At 46.9% G+C, this 24,862-nt stretch overlaps 1 protein-coding gene across 1 annotated transcript in view; it reads left to right on the top strand.

Annotated features, from left to right (window-relative positions):
- SARDH (sarcosine dehydrogenase) overlaps window positions 1-24,862 on the top strand; it is an 80,175-nt gene that overhangs the window by 18,116 nt on the left and 37,197 nt on the right. Inside the window, 2 exon segments of the mRNA XM_032232839.1 lie at window positions 4,158-4,285; window positions 7,893-8,004. Coding sequence (XP_032088730.1) covers window positions 4,158-4,285; window positions 7,893-8,004 — 240 coding nt within the window.

Raw genomic sequence — 24,862 nt, 5'->3', positions numbered from 1 at the left:
TTGGAAGGCAACAGCATTCGTGCTTCTGGAGAGGGGTCCCTTCTTTCCCAGCCATTCCGGAGGAGAGGTCAGAAGGGAAGAAGCCTCAGGGAAGCTCCTGCCTCAGTGGAGGCCACAGGATGGGAGACGGTGAGCCAAACGTGGAAGGGATCCTCTGGGCGACCTGAGATTAGTGGGTCTCTCGGTCTGCAGCCAGCAAGAGGCTGCCCTGCCTTTACCCCCCAGGCGCCCTTCACCTCTGGCTTCCTGGGAGTGAGGCGTGGGACAGGAGGCGACCGAGGGAGCTCCCTTCCCAGCGAAAATGCTGACCCGGGAGCCTTTTTGAGGCTGAGCACTGATTTTCTCTGGGTTCTATTTTAGAACATGCCGAATGTTCGAGACCACGATGCCTCCGTGTATTTGCGTCTCCAAGGTGATGCCCTTTCTGTGGGTGGCTATGAGTCAAACCCCGTCTTCTGCGAGGAGTGTGTTGCGTTTTGAAGGAATTGGAAGGAGGAAGAGCTAACGCTGCAGAAGCTGCCTGGGGGCTCTGTTGGTGGGGCTGGGTGCTAAACTAGGTGTTCAAAATTCACCAAGATTTAAGATTTACCCTCTGGTTTTGAAAGCTTTGATCCCTGGCAAGCAGAGGTGCAAAGAGGGTCTCATCTGGACAGCTGCTGGGTGGACCCCTTTGCCTTTATTCATTTGCAGTATATAAATTTAGAGCATAAGAATTAAAATTATATTCTTTTGGAGGGAGGCAAAAATAAATAAGCCTTGTTAAAAATCAACTGAAAAGGCGAAGGGAGGGCTTTCAGGGGATTAAGTGGCCCTCGGCCCCCTGCTTATCCCCCCGCCCCAAGCAAGGCCAACAGTGGGTGGGGGGTTGAGGTCCACCTCACCTCAGGAGGGCGGATATTGTAAGGACTGGGGGGTAACGGCAGAGAAGGCTCTCCCCGGGCCTTCATAACCGTCCCTTCCCTGACTGACCGGGTGGGAGGGGCTGATGTAACGGGACGAAATCTGTTCTGCAGGTAGCCTGGCCCTGTATGGCTTTATAGGTCCAATTCCAACACCTGAACCGAGGTGGCGCAGTGGGTAGAGTGCAGTACTGCAGTTCAGCGGTTCAAATCTCACCGGCTCAGGGTTGACTCAGCCTTCCATCCTTCCGAGGTGGGTAAAATGAGGACCCAGATTGTTGTTGGGGGCAATATGCTGACTCTGTAAACCGCTTAGAGAGGGCTGAAAGCCTATGAAGCGGTATATAAAATCTGCTATTGCTATTGCTGAACCCCCAAGCAGACTGGCACCCAGTGCAGCTCATGCAACAGAGGTGTTACGTGTGCCCTTCTTTGGGTGCCAAAAATTGTTCACCTGCCCCCCTTTTTTACCAGCTGAAGTTTCTGGGCACTTTGCAAGGAAAGCCCCATGTAGAGCATGTAGCAGTAGTCCAAACGGGAGATGGCCAGAGCAGGAGTGAAGGAAAAAAGAGCCTTCTTATCCAGGAAAGGGCGTAAGTGGCACACAAGGCAGAGGTTTGGCTCCTTCACCTCCCCTTCTGTCCCAAAGGTTTGGAAGAGCTCAGGTTGGGGAACATGGACTGCATTGGGTGGTGTCACGGTGGCTCCAGGTATGTTCCTGTCATGTGCCAGAAAGAACATGGATGTCGGGGTTCCAAAAAGCATCCAAAAGTAAATCAGAGTTCAAGGCAAAGTATTCCTCAAAGTTCCAATTTATGAAGAGAGCCATGTTGGCACATCTGGGAAAACCCGAATCTGAAAGCTTCCCTGTTTTCCCCACCCAGTTGAAAGTTCAAGATCCTCCCCCCACACCCACAAACCCATCACATGGTCCAATCTCCCTCTGCCATGCTGGCAGTTCCTCCCATCCAGTTCTGGTCAGGTGCAGAGGTACAAAGAAAAAGGATGACCTTGGCTTTCTAGGAAGAATTTTGTTATGGCTACATATCATCTAACTCCATACAATCCTCCAAAAATGCATAGTAGAATTAGAGAAAGTGTGGCAGGCCAAAGATCTAAAAGAAAAGATGGCTGCAGGCCTCACAATGGGTTGCACAACAATAGCAATAGCCATTAGACTTGTACACAGCTTCATAATGCTTCACAGCCCTCTCTAAGTGGTTTACACAGTCAGCCTCTTACCCCCAACGATCTGGGTCCTCATTTTACCCACCTCAGAAGGACAAAAGGCTGAGTCAACCTTTGAGCTGATGAAATTTGAATGGCCAAATTGCAGGCAGCCAGCAGTCAGCAGAAGTCGCCTGCAGTTCTGCACTCTAACCACTGTGCCGCCCCAGCTCAACCTACCTTTGCTTGCAGTCCTGGCCCACCTTCCTTGCCTCCCTTCCCTAAGATGACGGGCAGCCTTGGCCTGCCATTCAGTGACAATGAAGTGTGGTGACTTGGCCCTGATTTAGAAGACATAGGATAGCTTCTTGCATGAATATTAATGGTGAAAGGTTGATTTAATCACAGAGGAACAGGCCATTGCTTTATCAGATTGATCAGAGCAGCCAGGTTTAATCGGGGAAGCAGAGCCTCCAGCGTTCTCTCCTGTCCTGAAGCTCCGGAGCTGACGGCTGAGGGCAAACTGACGAAGGCAAAGCAAGTGAGGAAATCTGCACCGATTGCATAAGAACTGCTGTCCGTACGGAGCCTTTTCCCAGTCTAGGAACAGGCCTCGATTCTCAGGATCTGGGTCTGCAAGAGTCTGGAGAAGGGTGGACATTCAGGATCCTAGGAAGAGCTGATATGGGGCCATACTTGGAATACTACTGCGTCCAGTTCTGGTCACCATGATACCAAAGAGAGCCAAGACTCTGGAGAGACTTGCTCAAGAGAGCAAGAAAGCGGTTTAAGGGGCTGGAGGCTAAATCATTAGATGAATGGTTGAGGAATTAGACGTGTCTAGCATGTCAAAGGGAAGGATTGGGGGAGGACATGATAACGGTCTTCCAATATTGAGGGGCTGTCACAGAGATGAGGACGTGACTTGTTCCCCAAAGCCCCGAGGGCAAAACAAGAAGTAATGGGTGGGAGCTTCTTAAAGAAAGATCCAACCTAGAACTAAGGAAAAAAATTCTGACATTGAGAGCAATTAATCAATATGATACTTTGCCTCTCAAAGTTGTGAGTTCTCCATCACTGGAGGTTTTTAAGAAGAGGTTAGAGAGCAATGGGACAAATGTATCTGAGTTGGTACAAGGACTCCTGCCTTTGGCAGCAGGTTGGACTAGAAGACCTCCAAGGTCCCTCCCAGCCCTCTGTCAGGGTTCCAAATAACATACTGTACCTGTAGCAAACAAAACTCTTGAGGCAGGCAGGTTCCTCAAAATATAGGTTTGTTGCAGGGGTGGGTTTCTCGCCCTGTTCCAACCGGTTCGGTTGGAACGGGGCCGGTGGCGTCCTCGTGCACACGTGCGGTGCACGCATGCGTACTAGCGTCTGTGCGACGCTCCAGCTGCTCCTGGACGATTGCGCAGGCGCTGCATGCGTCCTGCGCATGCGTGGAAGCGCAGAACTTGTCAAAACCGGGTAAGGACCGCGGGCGGGCGGGCGCGCCCTTCGGCAACCAACCGGTTCGCAGGGACCGCCGCGAACCGGTTGAAAACCCACCCCTGGTTTGGTTGTATATGTCATATGGCACAGGTGAAAAACAACTCTGATGGTTTCTGTGATTTTCAATCTAATTAAAGTAAACATTTTTCACTTTCTCAAAATAATCAGTCACATGGTCCAATCAGGATACTGTCCAGTTGCTAGGTGACTCCAGTCCCTCCTTCCGAGCACCTGCAGGAATGTCTTGGATCCCAAGAGAAAATATTTTGTTTTGACTACAACACCCTAGCTATCTCTATTCCCTACCCACCACATCCCTCTTCTCCGGTGTGTCAGTGCTGGAGCTTCAGGGTAGACAGTGTGATGCTATGACTTATTCCACCAGCAAAGTTCCTGGTGGACAGAGGTGGTCTCAATAATGGTGCTGAGTTCAGGGAGCAAGAAAACAGTTTGGAAAAGAAAGTGTGTCTCAAAAGCCGGGAGGGAGCAGGGATGGGATCTGATCTGTGATTTGCCACCATATCTATGGTGTCCGTCTCCTGGCAGCTGACATGTTGCAATTGGTGCCTAATGTCTGCAATGTGTATTTTGCTCTTCCAGGTGTTGGACGATTTTGCTTTTGGTCTCTTCAATCTGGACTGGATATATTTAACAGCATATTGATGGTGCTATCAACCGAGTCCCAGTCCTGGAGCAAACTGGCATTAAATCAACTGTCTGTGGACCAGGTAAGGAAAGGATCCACAATATTAAGAACTTCCTTGAAAGAGGAGGGGAAGCATAGCAAACATCTCCATCAATGTGATTTTTTTTTTACTCTTCATAATCTCATTTACGGTTGGGGGCTTTGGTAAACACAGGTTGTTTTGGTAATTCTTCACTGCTGTCACAAAATTATGGAATTAAGCTGCACAGAAGGTTGGGCACTGTACCTTTCAGCTCCGTTTCCAATAACTCACCTTTTGGGAAATCATCTCCTTGGCTGATGTTACTGGTGGACTTTCAGTTCTCATCCGTGTATCTCTACATTGCTTCGAACAAGAGAGAAAGAAAGAACAGAAGGAAGCTCTTGGTTGTTAGTTGCTGAGCTGCTTGTGCGTTGACCAGTGGGAAACCCAACTATCGGCTGTGCAGCCAGATCCTCCTCCAGGCACTTGTTTTGGGACTGGGGAAGAAATCCACTTCGCCAGAAAGTGGCACCAAAGAGGCAGAGGCCCTGATGCCTTGAAGAAAGGAAGAAAGGGCATAGGAGAAGCTCAGGAGAGAGAATGAGGAGCCCATTACTGGGACGTTCCCCCCACACCTGTCCTTCTGCTTTGGCAGTCCTCACATTTTCTGTGGGGTGAAAGCTGAAATGGACGTTGCGGGAACCCCCCAAGCCCAGCCATCTCAACTCAACCCAGCCAGGAGTGTGGGAGGGGTCTCAGTGGCTTTCACAGGGCCAGGCCTTTCTCCTTGCCAGCTGAACGTCCTTAGCGAGTTTGCTTCTCCTTCATTCATAATTCCACTTTATATGCTAAATGATGGGATCGGACTCCCCCCCCCCCCTTCATCAGAAGAGAATGCCTGTAGTGGTTATGGGATTCTGGCTGAAAGAAATTCCTTCCAGGTCTCCAGTGGGAGCACTCTGTGCATCTCTGGCTGATAATGGAAGCAATTAACATATTTTGTCAGCGTGTTGATTGTTTTTGCTTCCCTGTAAATTTCCTGTAAATTCCACTGAGCGGCTCTGGAAGAAGCGAAGGCCTCAGCAGGAGATGCGGCTGATGGGTTGACTGATGTGGGGTTTGACAGTTGCCCTGAAAGACAGCTTGGTAAAAAGACATTGGGGGAGGGGGAATTGCCTCCCCAGATCCAGACTCAGTAGAGTGCAGTACAGATCTGAGGTTTTTGGGGGTGTAGCACGCAAACCAAGGGCGGCTTCGTGCTGAACCCCTTCCACTTGTTTCAACCCCTGCCCAGGTCTCTGAGGGCTTTCTTATGAGATGGCAACACTTCTTTACTATCACTAGTAGTCCTCGACTTACAACAGTTCATTTAGTGACTTGCAGTTTGCCAGCCGTCAGCAGAAGGAGCTTGCAGTGCTGCACTCTAACCACTGTGCCACCACTGCTCATAGATGCTAGGCAACTGACTCCTATTTATGATGGTTGCAGTGTTCCAGGGTCACATGATCATCTTTTATAACCTTCTGACAAGGAAACGAAAGGGGCCCCAGCCAAGAGAATTGGCAGACAAGAGGCCACTTGGCCTGCAAAAGGAGTGTGGAATGGGGCAAGTTTGTCTCCCTCGTATCTCCAGTTCCATGGAGGAACAGGCGAGCCCCTGTTGCTGAGCTGTCGTGGGTTTGAAGCAAATAACAACTTCCCAGTGCTTTCCAGCCCTCTCTAAACGGCTTTCAGAGTCAGCCTCTGGCCTCAACAATCTGGATCCTCATTTTATGGACCTTGGAAGGATGGAAAACTGAGTCAGCCCTGAGCCTGTGAGAATCAAACTGCTGGCAGTTGGCTGAATTAGCCTGCACTGCGCCACTGTGGCTCTTGTGTCCCGTCTTGGCTGTCGCATTAGTCGCCTCACGGCGTTCTTCAGATTATTCCCTGGGCATCAACCTGACGCTGGTTTTGCCTTTATAAGAAGCGTCAGTTTCCGAAGTGAGGTGTGAGAGGGAGTAACAGTATGGGTATTAACCAGCCCTTTTGCCTAGGAGACTGAGGTAATCTTTTGAGGCCACACCTACGTTCCTCCTTCTGACCTCCCCAGATTAACCTCAGTCTCCGGCCTAAAAGGAGTGTTTCTCTGACTCTCCTTTGCTTCGAGAACTTAGGTTTTTTCTACAGGCTTTTTTTTCCTTTGCAAGTGGATTTTTACCTTCCGTTCCATCGACTCCATCGCTGCACCCCTCCTCTGCCGTGCTCAGCGCTGCTAGAACCCAAGCCTCGCTGCTTGCTAGCGTGCCCTCGCGCCCCCGAGCGACCGGATGGTCGTGTAAGAGGGGGAGGAAAGCCTCTGCATCACGGGGGCCATCTTGCCGCCGCCATCTTGAGCACAATGAGTGAGCGCGTGATTAGCGTTCTCGTACGGACGCCGAAAGTGCTCAAAAAGCACCAGAGAAGCCAGAAGAGGCTTCTTTAAGGACCAACTCCGCCGATGATCCGGGGAGGGCTCCAGAGCGGTGCCTGCCGGTGGCTTGGGCCACAGATCAGCGGCAGAAAGAGGAACAGTGTGGATTCAAGGACAGAAGACTGAATCCACCAGATTGAAACTGGCTGAAAGAGAGAGGAGGTTGGTGGTCAGCACAACTGTAAGTACTATGGCGGAGGCGGCAAGGAGCAGGTATGCTAGGCCCAGATCCCAGGGGGTGTGGATCCGGATGAAGGGACCTCCAGGGGGCTCCCCCAGTTCCCAGAGGGAGGTCCCCAACCAGGAGGGCAACTCCAGGGCCCCCTAGGAAGGCAACCTCTGAGAAGGAGGTTAGGATGACCAGGGCCTCTGCTAGAAGATTTAGGGCTACCATTAGCCCCTCCCCTCCAGATCCCGATCCCCCCGCAGGCTTCCAACCCTGGATGAGGTCTGGGCAGCATCCCCAGGCTCCCCAAGGGGCTCAGGCAGAGGGCACAGCTCCCTATCACCCCCCCTTATCTCCTGCACTTCCGTCTGAGTCTAGGGGTGACCACTTTGGACGCAGGGCACCCAGCCCAGCTAGGCATCGGTTGGCACCGCAATCCCCTGAACCCAGGGAATATTCACAGCTTCCAGAGCTCCATCCTGCCTTACCTGAGCTTCCCACCAGCTTTCAGGAGATGTTAGCCAGGGCCTTACCCCAAGTGATGGCTTCTGGGATAAATCAGCAGCCCCAGAGTTCCAGGAGTAGGCCTTCCCAGGCCCAGCCCAGGGGTCACCAGGATCGCCCCAGTGCATCTGCTGCCAGAGGGGCCAGGTCTCCCTCCCTCTCTACTGCCAGTGAGGCCTTGGAGTTAGAGGAGGGAGAGTTGAAGGAGGTGGGGTTTTCTGAAGACGAGGAGGCCCAGGAAGAAGAGGCCTCAACCATCGCTGGCCTTTTCCCTCCCTCCTTATTTAGCTCCTTGCTTCGTAAGGCAAGGGTCACAGCAGACCTGGACCCACCCACCCACCTTCGTCTGACATGCCTAGCACTAGCAAGGGTAAGAAGAAGGGCCCTTCCATAGACCACTGGTGGAAAAGGAGGAGATTCCTACTCCAGATATGTTTCTAGAGGTGCTTAAATCCCAGTGGGTTAAGCCAGGTTCTTTTCCCAATCCAGGGGGAAATGAGAGGAGATTCTATAATCTTAACTCTACCTTTGCCCAAACTCTCCAGGTTCCTGAGGTGGACACCCCGGTTGCCACCTTAGCTTCGGCATCAACTGTGGTCACAGGAGACATCACCAACTGCCTTAAGGCAGAGGATAAGAAGGCGGACATCGTACTACGTAAGACCTTTTAAGCAATAACCTGGGCCATTAGGGCAGCTGCTTCGGTCAGTTTCAGTGCCGTCAACTTCTTTCTTCTTTCGACTTCTTTCAAAAAGCACAGGTACAGTGTAGGTGGTGCCTCGCTCAATAGGAGTAACTGTGAGGGGAATCTTGTAATCCTAATGGACAACCATTTAAATAGGAGCCAGCCATGTGCAGCAGCTGCCAAAAAAACCAACACAGTTCTAGGCTGCGTAAACAGATCAAGATCATCTGAAGTGTTAATACCACTTCATAATGTCTTGGTAAGGCCACACTTGGAATACGGCATCCAGTTTTGGTTGCCACAATGTAAAAAAGATGTTGAGACTCTAGAAAGAGTGCAGAGAAGAGCAACAAAGATGATGGGGGGGGGGGGGGGGCTGGAGGCTAAAACATATAAAGAATGGTTGCAGGAACTGGGTATGTCTAGTTTAATGAAGAGAAGGATTAGGGCAGACACGATAGCAATATCTCAGGGGCTTCCACAAAGAAGAGGGAGTCAAGCTATTCTCCAAAGCACCTGAGGGCAGGACAAGAAGCAATAGGTGGAAACTAATCAATGAGAGAAACAACTTAGAACTAAGGAGAAATTTCCTGACAGTGAGAACAATTAATCAGTGGAACAACTTGCCTCCAGAGGTTGTGAATGCTCCAACACTGGAAGTCTTTAAGAAGATGTTGGACAGCCATTTGTATGAAGCGGTGTAGGGTTTCCTGCCTAAGCAGGGGTTTGACTAGAAGATCTCCAAGGTCCCTTCCAACTCTGTTATTCTGTTAAGGTCTGCATTGCGCCTTTCAGTTGGACTCTCTTTTTACTTGAGGAATTCTGCCCCCAATGATGGCGCAGAAAACCGATCGGACGTGGACAGGAACTGCATCTTGTGGGCCTTCGCCATGCCAGCTCTTCCATTTGTATGATGAGTTGCCTCATTTTTTGTGGGAGAAGATATCTCTGTTCATATATGCCAAAGGACAAATGTTCCAAGTTCTTCAGATGGAACGTCTTGTTTTGTCAAGCAGGAACTAAAGATGGTTCACAGCTGATTCATTGATCTCTTGATATACTCCATGCTAGTCTTGGCTACATAGCTTATGTGGGAGGCAAGAAGGAAGCACCTGGATTCTGGTCGTGCAGTACAGTTTGGACAGTTACGCACATGCAGGCAATATGCCCATGTGCTATATGTGGTGATGCAGTGTGTAGCTTGTTTACTACCACAAGGGCAGCAACAAATCTACCTCGTAAAAGGAGCAGATGGACCAGAGCTGCTACAATAATAACTGGATCACTGCAATAATATCATTGAGCCTCTTATATTTAGCTCCTGGTAGGCGTGTATTGGAAGAATTTCCTATTTTCCAGACTCTCTGGGAAGAAGGGCCAGAGGTCAGGATCCTTGGAGGACTCTGAGGAGGGCAAAGGGCCTGGGAACCTGGGCCCCTCAAAGGTCTGGACTCAGGGGCTGCTCTGAGCCTTTTGAGCTGCTCAGTCTGGTCCAGTCCCAGTTCACGCTTGTCTCAGCTACCACCCATCTTACAGGAAAGCTATCCAAGAGCATGAAAAGACAGAAGAAATCTCTGAACTGCAGCAATAAAATATTATTATTATCACAACAACAGAATTGTATCACAGCAGCCAGTTGTTTCGCTGGATTTGGCATAGATTATTACTCGGGCCCCACCCAGGGGCCTAGGACATTGTAACGTATTTTCGTAATATGCATGCGGATCCAAGCAGTGCGGCTTTTTGCATTTGACTGATGGTGATTTTGTCAATTTTTAATTGTTTTAAATGTAATCCCAGTGCTTTTGGAATAGCACCCAGTGTGCCGATTACCACTGGAATTACCACTGCTGGTTTGTGCCATAATCGTTGAATTTCGATTTTTAAATCTGGATATTTCGCGTTTTTTTCATGTTCCTTCTCGGCGACCCTGCTATCACCTGGTATTGCGATGTCTATGATTGTAACCTTATTTTTCTCAACCAGTGTGATGTCTGGTGTATTATGCGCCAGTATTTTGTCCATTTGTATACGAAAATCCCATAAGATCTTGACCATATGATTTTCGGTGACTTTTTCAGGCTTATGTTGTTGTTGTTGTTGTTGTTGTTATTATACAATTGTATCACAGCGGCCAGTTGTTTCGCCGGATTTGGCATTGGTTACTAGTTGGGCCCCACCCAGGGGCCAGGACGTCGTAACGTATTTTCATAATATGCGTGCAGATCCAAGCAGTGCGGCTTTTTGCATTTGACTGATGGTGATTTTGTCAATTTTTAACTGTTTTAAATGTAATTCCAGTGCTTTTGGAATAGCACCCAGTGTGCCAATTACTACTGGAATTACCACTGCTGGTTTGTGCCATAGTCGTTGAATTTCGATTTTTAAGTCCTGGTATTTTGCGATTTTTTCAAGTTCCTTCTCAGCGACCCTGCTATCACCTGGTATTGCAATATCTATGATTGTGACCTTATTTTTCTCAACCAGTGTGATGTCTGGTGTATTATGCGCCAGTATTTTGTCCGTTTGTATACGGAAATCCCACAAGATCTTGACCATCTGATTTTCAGTGACTTTTTCAGGCTGATGTTCCCACCAGTTTGTTGCTGTTTTAATATTAAAATTTTTGCACAAATTCCAATGGATCATTTGCGCTACTGAATTGTGCCGCAATTTATAATCAGTCTGTGCAATTTTTTTACAGCAGCTGAGTATGTGATCAACAGTTTCATCAGCTTCTTTGCAAAGTCTGCATTTGGCATCATCAGAGGATATTTCAATTTTGGCCTTAATGGCATTTGTGCGGATAGCTTGTTCTTGCGCAGCCAGGATTAGTGACTCTGTTTCTTTCTTTAATGTACCTGTTGTTAACCATAACCAAGTTTGTTCACTGTCCACTTTATCTTTTATTTTTTCCAGAAATTGGCCATGCAGTGCTTTGTTCTGCCAACTCTTCATTCTTGATTTTATCACATCTTTTCTGTATTCTTGTTTCGTCTGTTGGGCCTTCAGTAGATTTTTGTTCTTTACTTCGATTAATAGATGTTCTTGACTTTCTTTTAAATAATCAGCCAGTGCATGTTTTTCTTCTTCAACTGTTTGCTTCACTTGTAATAATCCTCTGTCACCTGATTTTCGGGGCAGATATAGTCTATCAGTATCACCACGTGGCTGTAAACTGTAGTGCATTGTCATTAGTTTCCTGGTTTTTTGGTCCAAAATGTCCAAATCAGCTTGTGTCCAGTTAACTATACCAGCTGTGTATCTTATAACTGGTATTGCCCAGGTATTTATGGCCTTGATTGTATTTCCACCATTCAATTTAGATTTCAAAATTTTCTTAACTCTGTTGGTGTACTCTCGCCTGACAACAGTTTTTACTTCTCCATGCTTGATGTTATCCAACTGCAGAATGCCTAAGTATTTGTAGGCTTCATTTTCTTTGCATTTAATTAATTGGCCATTGGGCATTTCAATTCCCTCACATGCAGTGATTTTGCCCCTTTTTATGGATACAGTGGCACATTTTTCCATGCCAAACTGCATTGAAATATCAGTGCTGAATTCTCGGACTGTGTTTGTCAATGATTGGATTTCTATTTCTGACTTTCCATAGAGTTTCAAATCATCCATATATAGTAAATGCGAAATTTTTTCAGCTTCTTTGGCTGTTTGGTAGCCTAATTTCATTTTTTTTAAGATTACTGATAGTGGGATCATTGCGATGATGAAGAGAAGAGGTGAAAGTGAATCACCCTGGAAAATTCCTCGCTTGATATTAACCATTCCGTAGATCTCATTGCCTACTGCCAACTCAGTTCTCCATTGTTCATCGCCTTTTCAGTAAAGGATGTAATATTTTTGCTAATGCCAGTTGTTTCTAAGCATTTTATGATCCAACTATGTGGCAGTGACTCAAATGCCTTTTTGTAATCAATCCAGACCATATTCAAGTTCGTTTTTCTGTTCTTACAATTTTCTAATATCATTTTATCAATTAGGAGCTGATCTTTTGTGCCCCTGCTCCTTCTTTTGTTGCCTTTTTGCTCTATTGGCAAGATGTTGTTTGTTTCTAAATAATCCATCATGTTATCTGCAATAATGCCTGTGAGTAATTTGAAGGTTGTTGGCAAGCATGTTATTGGTCTATAGTTTTCAGGTGTTGTTCCTTTAGTTGCATCTTTCTGAATCAAGTATGTTTTTCCAGTTGTCAACCATTCATCAATTTGGCCCTTTTGTAAAATTTCATTCAGTTGCCTGGCCAATATTGCATGTAAACTGGTCAGATATTTGAGCCAGAAACCATGTAATTGGTCCTTTCCAGGTGATGTCCAATTCTTTACCTTTTTAACTCGATTTTTGACCAACTCAGTTGTTATTTCTAATACTTGCATTTGTTTGTTGCCAATGCTTTTCTCAAAGTCATGTATCCACTTTGCTTCCTTGTTGTAGTCCTTTGCATTTTCCCACAATTCTTTCCAGAATTCAACTGTGGCCTGCTTTTCTGGTTTTTCACTTTTGGTGTCACCATTCACATTAAGACTTTGATAACGCCGTTGGTCTGATCGAAATTGCTGATTTTGTTTATATTGGATGATTCGTGCCTCATATCTTTCAATTTTTCTAGCTGTTGCTGTTGGAGAAAATGACACACAAACAAATAGACTTTAAACCAGAGGTCTTTTTATTGGGAATCATACCAGAAACCTACAACAAAGACTTAAAATATCTGATTGTATATGTGTTAACAGCAGCCAGAATTGTATTTGCAAAAAACTGGAAAAACGAAACAATACCAAAAGAGGAAGAAGTTATCCAAAAAATAATGGACTGTGCCGAAATGAGTAAATTGACATTTGAAATTAGAGAGCAAGAGGATGAACAATTTTATAAGATATGGGACTTGTTTTATCGGTGGCTAGGGGAAAAAAAAACTTTGGAAATGAAAAATGATATACTTATGCTTTAATTGAAAAAAGTAAATGATGATATAATTATGCTGTGAAATAATCTAATAATGACACAATGAAGTATTAATATAAGGTCTGGGGATATAAAGTATAAGGTTAAGAACTTACTATAATGACATGTCGCTACTGATAAAGCAATTCTAATAGGGGAACAAATGAAAACTGGTATATATAGACAGCGATGCTTTGTTGAACAATGGAATAAGATCTCTGTTTGAAGGTATGAAATGCAAGGATAACAATGAATATAAGTATACTTTCTGGGGAAAAATAATGCTAATGTTAACCAAATATATATTGTAGAATGAAAATAAGGCCTTTAGTTATACTAGATGAAATATTTGAGATGGTAAATATCATTTGAAGATGCAGAGGTTAAAACAACTGTAACCAAACGACATGCTGCATGTGATGATGGGTTTTTTTTTGTCTTTTTTGGCTTCCCCCTCCTTCCCCCCCCTTTTTTTAAACCCTAGCTTATTGTGGTGTTTATTAAATATACAACAGAGAGATATGGGATGTATAAACTTAGTAGGGATGCACCTGTGATCAAATGACATATTGTATGTGATGATGGGGTTTCCCCCCCTTTTTTTTCCCTCCTTTTTCCATTGTTTTTTTTCTATTGTCATGTGATGTTGTCTATGTAATAAAAAATAACAAGGTTAAAAAACGCCGTTGGTCGGATCGAAATTGCTGATTTTGTTTATATTGGATGATTCGTGCCTCATATCTTTCAATTTTTCTAGCTGTTGCTGTTATCTGCTGTTTTACAATCTCTACAGCTTCATTGATGTTTCTTGTATCCAATCTATATCTTCTGATTAGCCGAGCTATTATTTTTTTTGTTTTTGAGCCGTTGCTCATGCATGTTCTTTAAGTTACTAGCATCTGCCCTTAATTTTTTTACTTTTTGTTCTAATCGGATTTTCCACTTTGGCTTTGATGCTTTTTCTGTTGTGTGACTAGGTACTTTGATTTTAATGCCTAGTTCATTAGTGACTATTACAGCTGTGCTGTACATTAACTGGTTTGTTTCCAAGATGGATCCCGATTCAATTGTTGAAAACACTGCATTAACCATTTTCATGATAGGGGCCAAAATTTTCTTAGGCACAGTTTTTAGTGATGGTAAACGTTGCCTTTCCTCATTAAGCAGAAAATGCTCCATGATCTTATCCTTCAATTCTTTTTGTTTTTGAGTTAGTTCATCAGTTGGTTCAGTGATAACTGGTTCTAGTGGTGGTGATGTTATTTCCTCCCCGAGAGCTTCTTCTGGGAGTTCTACTATAATGTCTTTAGTTGTGTCTTGAATATCAGTTATTTCCGCTTGTGATATTGTTTTTTGGGTTTTGCAATTTGCCTGAATTTCCTCATGTTCAACTTCACTAAACACTTTATTCCGTATAATAAATCGCCTTTGATCTGCTAGTCGTTGTTCACTAACATTTGAATCTGGATATTGTTGTTTCCATAATTCATACATTCGCTTTAAATAGCCTCTTTTTTCTGGCTCTGAGTTGTAATAACAGGCTATTATGGCACGATTTTCATCTGCACTATATTTTTGTCGTTTTGTTGGCTGGTCCACTTGTAGCCCACGTGTCGACGGATGTCCAGGGACCCCAACATCCGCCGCGTCCCTTGTTAACCCGCGCGACGACCGATGCGGTATGGAATTCTTATTTGTTTTTTTCACCATATTGTATGGGTTGGTGGTTTTTTTTTACGGGACCAGATGTCAACCTGACCCCAACCCTCCTCCTTTCTCATCCGGGCTTGGGACCGGCAATGGCGGAGTTGTTGTTGTTGTTGTTGTTATTATTATTATTATTATACAATTGTATCACAGCGGCCAGTTGTTTCACCAGATTTGGCATTGGTTACTAGTCGGGCCCCACCCAGGGGCCTAGGATGTCATAACGTATTTTCGTAATATGCGTGCAGATCCAAGCAGTGCGGCTTTTTGCATTTGACTGATGGTGATTTTGTCAATTTTTAACTGTTTTAAATGTAATTCCAGTGCTTTTGGAATAGCACCCAGTGTGCCAATTACCACTGGAATTATCACTGCTGGTTTGTGCCATAGTCGTTGAATTTCGATTTTTAAGTCCTGGTATCTTGCGATTTTTTCATGTTCCTTCTCGGCGACCCTGCTATCACCTGGTATTGCGATGTCTATGATTGTGACCTTATTTTTCTCAACCAGTGTGATGTCTGGTGTATTATGCGCCAGTATTTTGTCAGTTTGTATACGGAAATCCCACAAGATCTTGACCATCTGATTTTCTGTGACTTTTTCAGGCTGATGTTCCCACCAGTTTGTTGCTGTTTTAATATTATAATTTTTGCACAAATTCCAATGGATCATTTGTGCTACTGAATTGTGCCGCAATTTATAATCAGTCTGCGCGATGTTTTTACAGCAGCTGAGTATGTGATCAACAGTTTCGTCAGCTTCTTTGCAAAGTCTGCATTTGGCATCATCAGAGGATTTTTCGATTTTGGCCTTAATGGCATTTGTGCGGATAGCTTGTTCTTGCGCAGCCAGGATTAGTGACTCTGTTTCTTTCTTTAATGTACCTGTTTTTAACCATAACCAAGTTTGTTCCCTGTCCACTTTATCTTTTATTTTTTCCAGAAATTGACCATGCAGTGCTTTGTTCTGCCAACTCTCCATTCTTGATTTTATCACATCTTTTCTGTATTCTTGTTTTGTCTGTTGGGCCTTCAGTAGATTTTTGTTCTTTACTTCGATTAATAGATGTTCTTGACTTTCTTTTAAATAATCAGCCAGTGCATGTTTTTCTTCTTCAACTGTTTGCTTCACTTGTAATAATCCTCTGCCACCTGATTTTCGGGGCAGATATAGTCTATCAGTATCACCACGTGGATGTAAACTGTAGTGCATTGTCATTAGTTTCCTGGTTTTTCAGTCCAAAAGGTCCAAATCAGCTTGTGTCCAGTTAACTATGCCAGCTGTGTATCTTATAACTGGTATTGCCCAGGTATTTATGGCCTTGATTGTATTTCCACCATTCAATTTAGATTTCAAAATTTTCCTAACTCTGTTGGTGTACTCTCGTCTGACAATAGTTTTTACTTCTCCATGCTTGATGTTATCCAACTGCAGAATGCCTAAGTATTTGTAGGCTTCATTTTCTTTGCATTTAATTAGTTGGCCATTGGGCATTTCAATTCCCTCAGATGCAGTGATTTTGCCCCTTTTTATGGATACAGTGGCGCATTTTTCCATGCCAAACTGCATTGAAATATCGGTGCTGAATACTCGGACTGTATTTGTCAATGATTGGATTTCTATTTCTGACTTTCCGTAGAGTTTCAAATCATCCATATATAGTAAATGCGAAATTTTTTCAGCTTTTTTGGCTGTTTGGTAGCCTAATTTCATTTTTTTTAAGATTACTGATAGTGGGATCATTGCGATGATGAAGAGAAGAGGTGAAAGTGAATCACCCTGGAAAATTCCTCGCTTGATATTAACCATTCCGTAGCTCTCATTCCCTACTGCCAACTCAGTTCTCCATTGTTTCATTGCCTTTTCAGTAAAGGATGTAATATTTTTGCTAATGCCAGTTGTTTCTAAGCATTTTATGATCCAACTATGTGGCAGTGAGTCAAATGCCTTTTTGTAATCAATCCAGACCATATTCAAGTTCGTTTTTCTGTTCTTACAATTTTCTAATATCATTTTATCAATTAGAAGCTGATCTTTTGTGCCCCTGCTCCTTCTTTTGTTGCCTTTTTGCTCTACTGGCAAGATGTTGTTTGTTTCCAAATAATCCATCATGTTATCTGCAATAATGCCTGTGAGTAATTTGAAGGTTGTTGGCAAGCATGTTATTGGTCTATAGTTTTCAGGTGTTGTTCCTTTAGTTGGATCTTTCTGAATCAAGTATGTTTTTCCAGTTGTCAACCATTCATCAATTTGGCCCTTTTGTAAAATTTCATTCAGTTGCCTGGCCAATATTGCATGTAAACTGGTCAGATATTTGAGCCAGAAACCATGTAATTGGTCCTTTCCAGGTGATGTCCAATTCTTTACCTTTTCAACTCGATTTTTGACCATCTCAGTTCTTATTTCTAATACTTGCATTTGTTTGTTGCCAATGCTTTTCTCAAAGTCATGTATCCACTTTGCTTCCTTGTTGTAGTTCTTTGCATTTTCCCACAATTCTTTCCAGAATTCAACTGTGGCCTGTTTTTCTGGTTTTTCACTTTTGGTGTAACCATTCACATTAAGACTTTGATAAAAACGCCGTTGGTCTGATCGAAATTGCTGATTTTGTTTATATTGGATGATTCGTGCCTCATATCTTTCAATTTTTCTAGCTGTTGCTGTTATCTGCTGTTTTACAATCTCTACAGCTTCATTGATGTTTCTTGTATCCAATCTATATCTCCTGATTAGCCGATCTATGATTTTGTTGTTTTTAAGCCGTTGCTCATGCATGTTCTTTAAGTTACTAGCATCTGCCCTTAATTTTTTGATTTTTTGTTCTAAACGGATTTTCCACTTTGGCTTTGATGCCTGAATTTCCTCATGTTCAACTTCACTAAACACTTTATTCCATATAATAAATCGCCTTTGATCTGCTAGTCGTTGTTCACTAACATTTGAATCTGGATATTGTTGTTTCCATAATTCATACATTCGCTTTAAATAGCCTCTTTTTTCTGGCTCTGAGTTGTAGTAACAGGCCATTATGACACGGTTTTCATCTGCACTATATTTTTGTCGTTTTGTTGGCTGGTCCACTTGTAGCCCACTTGTCGACGGATGTCCAGGGACCCCAACATCCGCCGCGGCCCTTGTTAACCCGCGCGACAACCGATGCGGTATGGAATTCTTATTTGTTTTTTTCACCATATTGTATGGGTTGGCGGGGGTTTTTTTACGGGACCAGATGCCAACCTGATCCCAACCTTCCTCCTTTCTCATCCGGGCTTGGGACCGGCAATGGCGGAGTTGTTGTTGTTGTTGTTGTTGTTATTATTATTATTATTATTATTATTATGTGGTTAATCTTTGGTGAGATTCACAGCCTTTGGGGCTGATTGGTAGCTCAACAGCTCGAGTCCTAACCAAGGACCTAGGAACCGTTAAGGTAACATCGGAGGATATAAGTTGTTCCAAGTAGGGTGGTTTTTTGTAGAATCAGAATGTTCAAGTCTGATAAATTTAAAATTTCCAAATAGCGAGGTAGCCCTTTGGGTATTGCTCCAAGGGCTCCAATTACAATCGGGACAACACACAATTTCGTTTCCACAGTCGCTCAATTTCAATTTGCAAGTCCCAGTACTTTGTGATTTTTTTCTTGCTGTTTATCTTCAATTCGTGCATCTCCAGGTATTGCAATGTCAATGAACCATACTTTTTTTCTTTTCAACTATTGTTATGTCAGGTTTGTTGTGGGCCAAGTGCCTGTCAGTCTGAATTCTGAAGTCCCACAAGATCTTGACTTTCTCATTGTCTAAAACCTTCTCAACCTGATGTTCCCAGTGGTTTTTGCTGTACTCAAATCCAAACTTTTGGCACAATTTCCAGTGAATGATCTTAGCAATGCGGTCATGGCGTTGTAGGTAGTCACTTTGTGAAATTTTGCTGCACTCTCTGATCAAGTGGTCGACTGTCTCGTGTTTCTCATTACAGAGGTGACATTTGCTGTTGGTGGTAACATGTTGAATTTTTGCCTTCATGTAGTTTGTGGCTAAGGCTTGTTCTTGAGCTGCCAAAATAAAGCCTTCTGTTTCTTTTTTCAGTGCTCCTGATCTTAACCAGTTCCAAGTTAGCTTTTGGTCAGCTTTGCCTTCAATACTTTTCAAGTATTGGTTATGCATAGCTTTGTTTTTCCTATTTTCAGCTCGCTTCTCAACTACTTTTTTCTTATATTCAGCTTTTGACTTAGTTGTCTTTAAAATGCCTCCTTTATTTACTTCCTTAATCATTGGTTCTTCACTTTTCTGGATGTAATCATTCAAGCTGTGTTTTTCTTCTTCCACAGTCTGTTTTACTTGTAGGAGTATTATTGTTGTTGTTGTTGTTGTTATGGTTATTATTATTATCTAGCAATAAGTCTAAACCAAGGCAGCCTTTGCCTGATCATCCCTACTAGGCTTAGCCTGCCAGCAAAGAGCTGATGTGGCACAGTGGTCAGAGTGCAGTACTGCAGGCTCCTTTTGCTGACTGCCGGCTGCCTGCAATTTGGCAGATCAGGTCTCATCAGGCTCCAGGTTAACTCAGCCTTCTGTCCTTCCTTCCTTCCAAGGTGGGTAAAATGAGGACCCAGATTGTTGGGAAAAATATGCTGATTCTGTAAACCGCTTAGAGAGGGCTGTAGAGCACTGTAAAGTGATATAAGTGCTATTGTTATTATTGACTGGATCGTCACTGGAGACAAGGGTGCTCGGTCTCCCGATGGGGAAGAGGCCGCCCTCTGGTCGTAGATCTCTGTGGGTAACCAGGAGGAAGAGGAGGAGCCATCATTTGGACCCGGCCCAAGTAATGATATTCCTGGGGAGTAATGCCCCCTCCCCGAGCTGTTCTGGAATTCTACTGAAGGTTCTGAAGGGTGGTATGAAATCCACCCAAGGGAAAACCTTGCCCAGATCTCTGGAGACCTTCCTGGGCATCAGGCCTCATGTGGCTGTCACAGACATCAGCCAGGAGCTTCCCCCCCTTCCTTTCCCTGGCAAAGAGGAGAAGAGGCAAGACACGGCTGGACGCTGCTGAAGACCAGGGAGAAAATCATCCCGGGGGGCATTCATCCGGAGGTGGGGGCTGAAGATGGAAAGGAGTGGCCTTCTGGGCACTAGGGAGAAGGACAAGGTGGGACTGGTTTCCAAAATGAAGGTGTGGGAGGAGTAACCAATGGGTATTAACTCAGCCCTCTTGCCTAGGAGACTGAGGTAATCTTTTGAGGCCACACCTACGTTCCTCCTCTGACCTCACCAGTCTCCGGCCTGAAAGGAGTTTTACTCTGACTCTCCCTTCACTTTGAAGACTCAGGAGTTTTTTCCTACAGGATTTCTTCCACATTCAAAAGATTTACCTTAAAGATCTTCTGCTTCATTTCACCCCTCCTCTGCTGTGCTCAGCGCTGCTGGATACAAGCCTCGCCCCTTGCCAGCAAGTGCGCGCCCCAAGCGACCGGACGATCGCGTAAGAGGGGGAGGAAGCCTCCGCTTCGCAGGGGCGATAGGAGCAACCATGTGGCTTCAGAAGGGCCCGAAGAAGACCAGCAAGGCCCGGGGATCCCTCGGAGATCGCCCCAACGCTCCCCAGCTCCAGGAGGAGACTCGGACCGCAGGTCGGCGGTCGCCATCTTGCCGCCGCCATCTTGAGCACGTGGGTGAGCGCATGATCGGCGTTCCCCTACGGACGCCAATAGTTTCCAGGATATGCTAGCTAGGGCCTTAGCCCAAGTGATGGCCTCTGGGTTAAACCAGCAGCCTCAGAGCTCCAGGAGCAAGGCCCCCCAGGAGCACTCCAGGGGCCACCAGGACCACCCCAGTACATCGGCTGCCAGAGAAGGCAGGTCTCCCTCCCCCTCTACTGCTAGTGAGGCTTCCGATTTAGAAGAGGGAGAGTTGAAGGAGGTGGGGTTCTCTGAGGATGAGTAACCCCAGGCAGAGGACGACTCCACCGTCGCTGGTCTTTTCCCCCCTTCCTTGTTTAGTTCCTTGCTTCGCAAGGCAAGTGCCACAGCAGATCTGGACCCCCGCACAGATCCTAAGCCTGTGGCCGAAACGTCTACCACTAGCAAGGGCAAGAGGAAGAAGGGGCCCTTCCATAGACCACCCGTGGCTAAGGAGGAGATCCCTACACCAGATACGTTTTTGGAGGTGCTCAAATCCCAGTGGGTGAAGCCAGGGTCTTTCCCCACCCCAGGGGGAAATGAGAGGAAGTTTTATAACCTTAACCTGACCTTTGCCCAAACTCTCCAGGTTCCTGAGGTGGACAACCCGGTTGCCACCCTAGCCTCAGCATCAGCAGTGATCACAGGGGACATCGCCAGCTGCCTCAAGGCAGAGGACAAGAAGGCAGACACCGTGCTGTGCAAGACGTTCCAGGCTATAACATGGGCCATTAGGGCGGCCATCTCGGCTTCTTTCTTTAACAGGTCCATGGTGCTGTGGTTGGAACAGCTGAGGGACAGGGCTCCGGCCTCAGAGGTTCGTTTGTTGCAGGACATCTCCAAGATCCTGGCAGCTAGGTAGTTCTCGGCGGACGCCACTCTGGACGTAGTTAAGTATGTGTCTCGGGCAATGTCTTCCTCAGTGGCGTCTAGGCACCTGCTGTGGCTACGCCATTGGCAGGCAGAGTCTCGGATGAAGTGGCACCTAACAGGAGCAGAGTACACCGGTGGGAAGCTGTTTGGAACTGTGCTGGATCCTATCCTGGTGAAGGATAAGAACAAGTGAAAAGTCTTCCCAACGACTACCAGACGCTCAGACTTCCGGCCTGCGCCATATCCCAGGAGAACCTCATACAGGCTGCCTGACGTGGAGACCCAGAACCAGAGGTACCAGAACCCCAGGTTCCACAGGCAGGGGGACAGGCAGTTCCATAGAGACAGGTTCAGGGGCCAGCAGCAGGGCAAGCAGCCCTTTCGAGGAGGAGGCGGTCGCCCCTTCCACAGGTTCAAGTGATCCACCCACGGATCACCCTATTGGCGGTCGCCTCTCCTTTTTTGCGGATGCTTGGGAACGTGTCACCTTGGATGAGTGGGTCCTCTAGACTGTGAGGCTTGGGCTGCAGTTGGAGTTTCGCTCACTCCCCCCCAGTAGGTTCCGCACCTTCGCCTCCTCCACAGATCCGACCAAGCAGGCCCTTAAGGCCAAGGCAATTAAACATCTGTTAGAGATCAGGGCCATTGAAAGGGTCCCAGAGGGGGAGAAGGGCTCCGGTTTCTACTCAAACCTATTCCTAGTCCCCAAGAGTTCAGGGGGGTGGAGAGCCATCCTGGATCTTAAACTCTGCAATTCCAGGGTGGTCTACCGCAAGTTTAAAAGGGCCTCCTTAAAGTCCATCTTAGAGGGCATCCGTCCGGGCGACTTCCTAGCCTCCATTGATCTCACAGACATCTGCCTACCTTCACATCAGAATCGCCCCAGAACACCGCAAATTCCTTAGGTTCTCCCACGAGGGCAACCACTTCCAATACAGGGCTCTCCCCTTAGGGCTAACCTCAGCCCCCAGGACATTCACAAAGGTGCTGGCTGCAGCTGCAGGCCACCTGCACTCCCTCCCAGTCCATTTGTTCTGTTATTTAGACGACATCCTCGTCTTAGCTAGGTCCCCAGAATCTGCTAAGCAGTACTTGGGGACTACCATCGACACCCTCAAGGCCCTGGGATTCTCTATTAATTTGGAAAAGAGCCACCTGGTCCCATCCACCAGGCTCCAGCACCTAGGATCCATTATAGATTCAGTAGCTGGGGAGGTCTTTCTTTCCCAAGATCGAAAGGACAGCATTGTAAAACTGGGGCATGAAGTTCGCAAGTTACGCTCTGTCCCTGTAGTTCTTCTTTCCAGGCTCCTGGGGAAATTCATCTCTTGCATAGGGATCGTGCCATGGGCCCGACTGCACGCGAGGGAACTCCAGTGGTTCCTGCTCCAATACCAGAGAGCCGGGACGAGCGACGCCAGCTTCAAGGTTCGGGTGTCACCCCAGGTGCTGCTCTCGTTCTGTTGGTGGCTGTCCCCAGCCTTGAACAGGGGATGCCTCTTCAGAGAGCCAGCAAGAAGGATCCTCACCACAGACGCAAGCCTCTTCGGCTGGGGTGCTCACCTGGAGAACCAGATTGCCCAGGGCCACTGGACTCCAACAGACCTGCACAACAACATAAACTGGTTGGAGCTTAGGGCCATCCACCTGGCCCTTCGTCACTTCAAGAACACGGTGATCGGACACCATGTCCTCGTCCTGATGGACAACATGGCGGCCAAAGCCTGTGTGAACAGGCAGGGCAGCACCCATTCCAAGGCTCTTTGCGACGAGGCCCTACGACTGGGGAACTGGGCAGAGAGACACCTGCAGTCCATCAGAGCGGAGCACATCTCCAGAACAGAGAACCAGCAGGCAGATTGGCTCAGCAGGGAGACGATCAACAACGGGGAGTGGCAGCTTCATCCCTCAATCTTCCGGCAGATCTGCGAGAGGTTCGGACACCCGACGGTGGATCTCTTTGCGACCCCAGAGAACGCCCAGCTGCCGGGATTCATATCGAGGTTCCCGGCCAAGGGAGCCATGGACACGGACGCCCTTCGATGCAGATGGCCACCAGGTCTTCTCTATGCCTTTCCCCCGCTTCCCCTCATCCCTGGGGTCCTGAGGAGGGTGGTGGCAGAGGGAGCGGAGGTCATTCTGGTGGCTCCCTTCTGGTCTCGCCACCCCTGGCTGGCAGATCTAGTGGATCTGTCCTTAGCCCCCCACTGGTGGATCCCAGTGGGGGAGGTGTCCCTGCACCAGGGGTTCCTGGAGCATCCGGATCCGGAGTGGCTTCATCTGACCGTCTGGTGATTGAGCGGGAACAGCTGAGAGAGGCTTATTTTTCCGAGAGCGTCATCAAGACAGTGGAGGCGTGCAGGAAACAGTCCACCACTCGTATTTACAACGCCTCCTGGGTAGCCTTCTCTGTGGCTGCTCCGGCCCTCTGGAACGATCTCCCCGTGGAGATTCGGACCCTCATCACCCTTCAGGCTTTCCGCAAAGCCGTTAAGACCTGGCTGTTCCGGCAAGCCTGGGGCTGATGAGTTCCCAGCTCCACTCGAATTGTTGATGAGTTTTTTAATCTGTTTTTTGTATTTTGTTTTGTCTTGTTTGTTTTCTTTGTATTGCCCCCCTTCCCTATTTGGTTTGTTAGCCGCCCTGAGTCCCCTCGGGAATAGGGCGGCATACAAGTTTAATAAACTGAAACTGAACTGAACTAAGGGTCTCCGTCCAGCTTCGGCGTCTGTCCCACAGGTTCTGGATTTCCTCCAGGAGGGACTAGAGAAGGGTCTGGCCACTAGCACTCTTAGAAGACAGGTCTCCGTCGTCTCTACGTCCTGGGGTGTGTGTGTGAATGCTCCTCCCTTGTCCCAATACCTGGTCCTAAGCGCTTCCTTAAAGGAGCGGTGAATCTGAAACCCCCAGTGGTCCATCGATTCCCCACCTGGGACCTACCCAGGGTCTTCCAGGCCTTGATGGAGGCACCATTTGAACCTTTGAGGGAGGTTTCCCTTCAACTTCTGACCCTTAAGGTCGTCTTCCTGGTTGCCATCACCTCAGCCTCTCCTGTCTGAGATCAACGCTCTCTCCAGCAGAGCGGACCTCTGCACCTTTCTAGAGAACCGGGTCATCCTCAGGCTGGACCCCGCGTTCACGCCCAAGGTCAACTCCCCGTTCCACAGGGCCCTAGAGATAGTTCTGCCGGATTTCTGTCCCCAACCCTCCAGGGAGAGGGAGAGATCCTGGCACAAATTGGACGTCAGAAGGGCCTTGCGCATTTACCTGAAGCGCATGGCCCCCTTTAGGCGTTCAGAAGCCCTGTTTGTATCCTATCAGCCATCCCCCTCCATCAGCAGGTGGATTAGAGCGGCCATATCTCTGGCCTACAGGGCACGGGGACTCCAGGTCCCAGAGGGCATCACAGTGCACTACACCAGAAGTGCGGCCACTTCAGCAGCCTGCTCCACCCAGGCACCCATAGAGGAGATCTGCTGGGCTGCCGCCTGGTCTTCTCCCTTGCCTTTCATTAGCATTACTGGCTAGACGCTTACGCCTCCGCGGAGGCTGCCTTCGGCAGGAGGGTATTGCAGGGAGTCCTTGACTCTCCGGGTGGCTCAGGCCGA

The sequence above is a fragment of the Thamnophis elegans genome, chromosome 16, assembly GCF_009769535.1.
Source record: "Thamnophis elegans isolate rThaEle1 chromosome 16, rThaEle1.pri, whole genome shotgun sequence".
Lineage (NCBI taxonomy): Eukaryota > Metazoa > Chordata > Lepidosauria > Squamata > Colubridae > Thamnophis > Thamnophis elegans.
The sequence above is the reverse complement of the archived record's forward strand: the minus strand, read 5'-3'. Positions and strand labels throughout refer to the sequence as shown.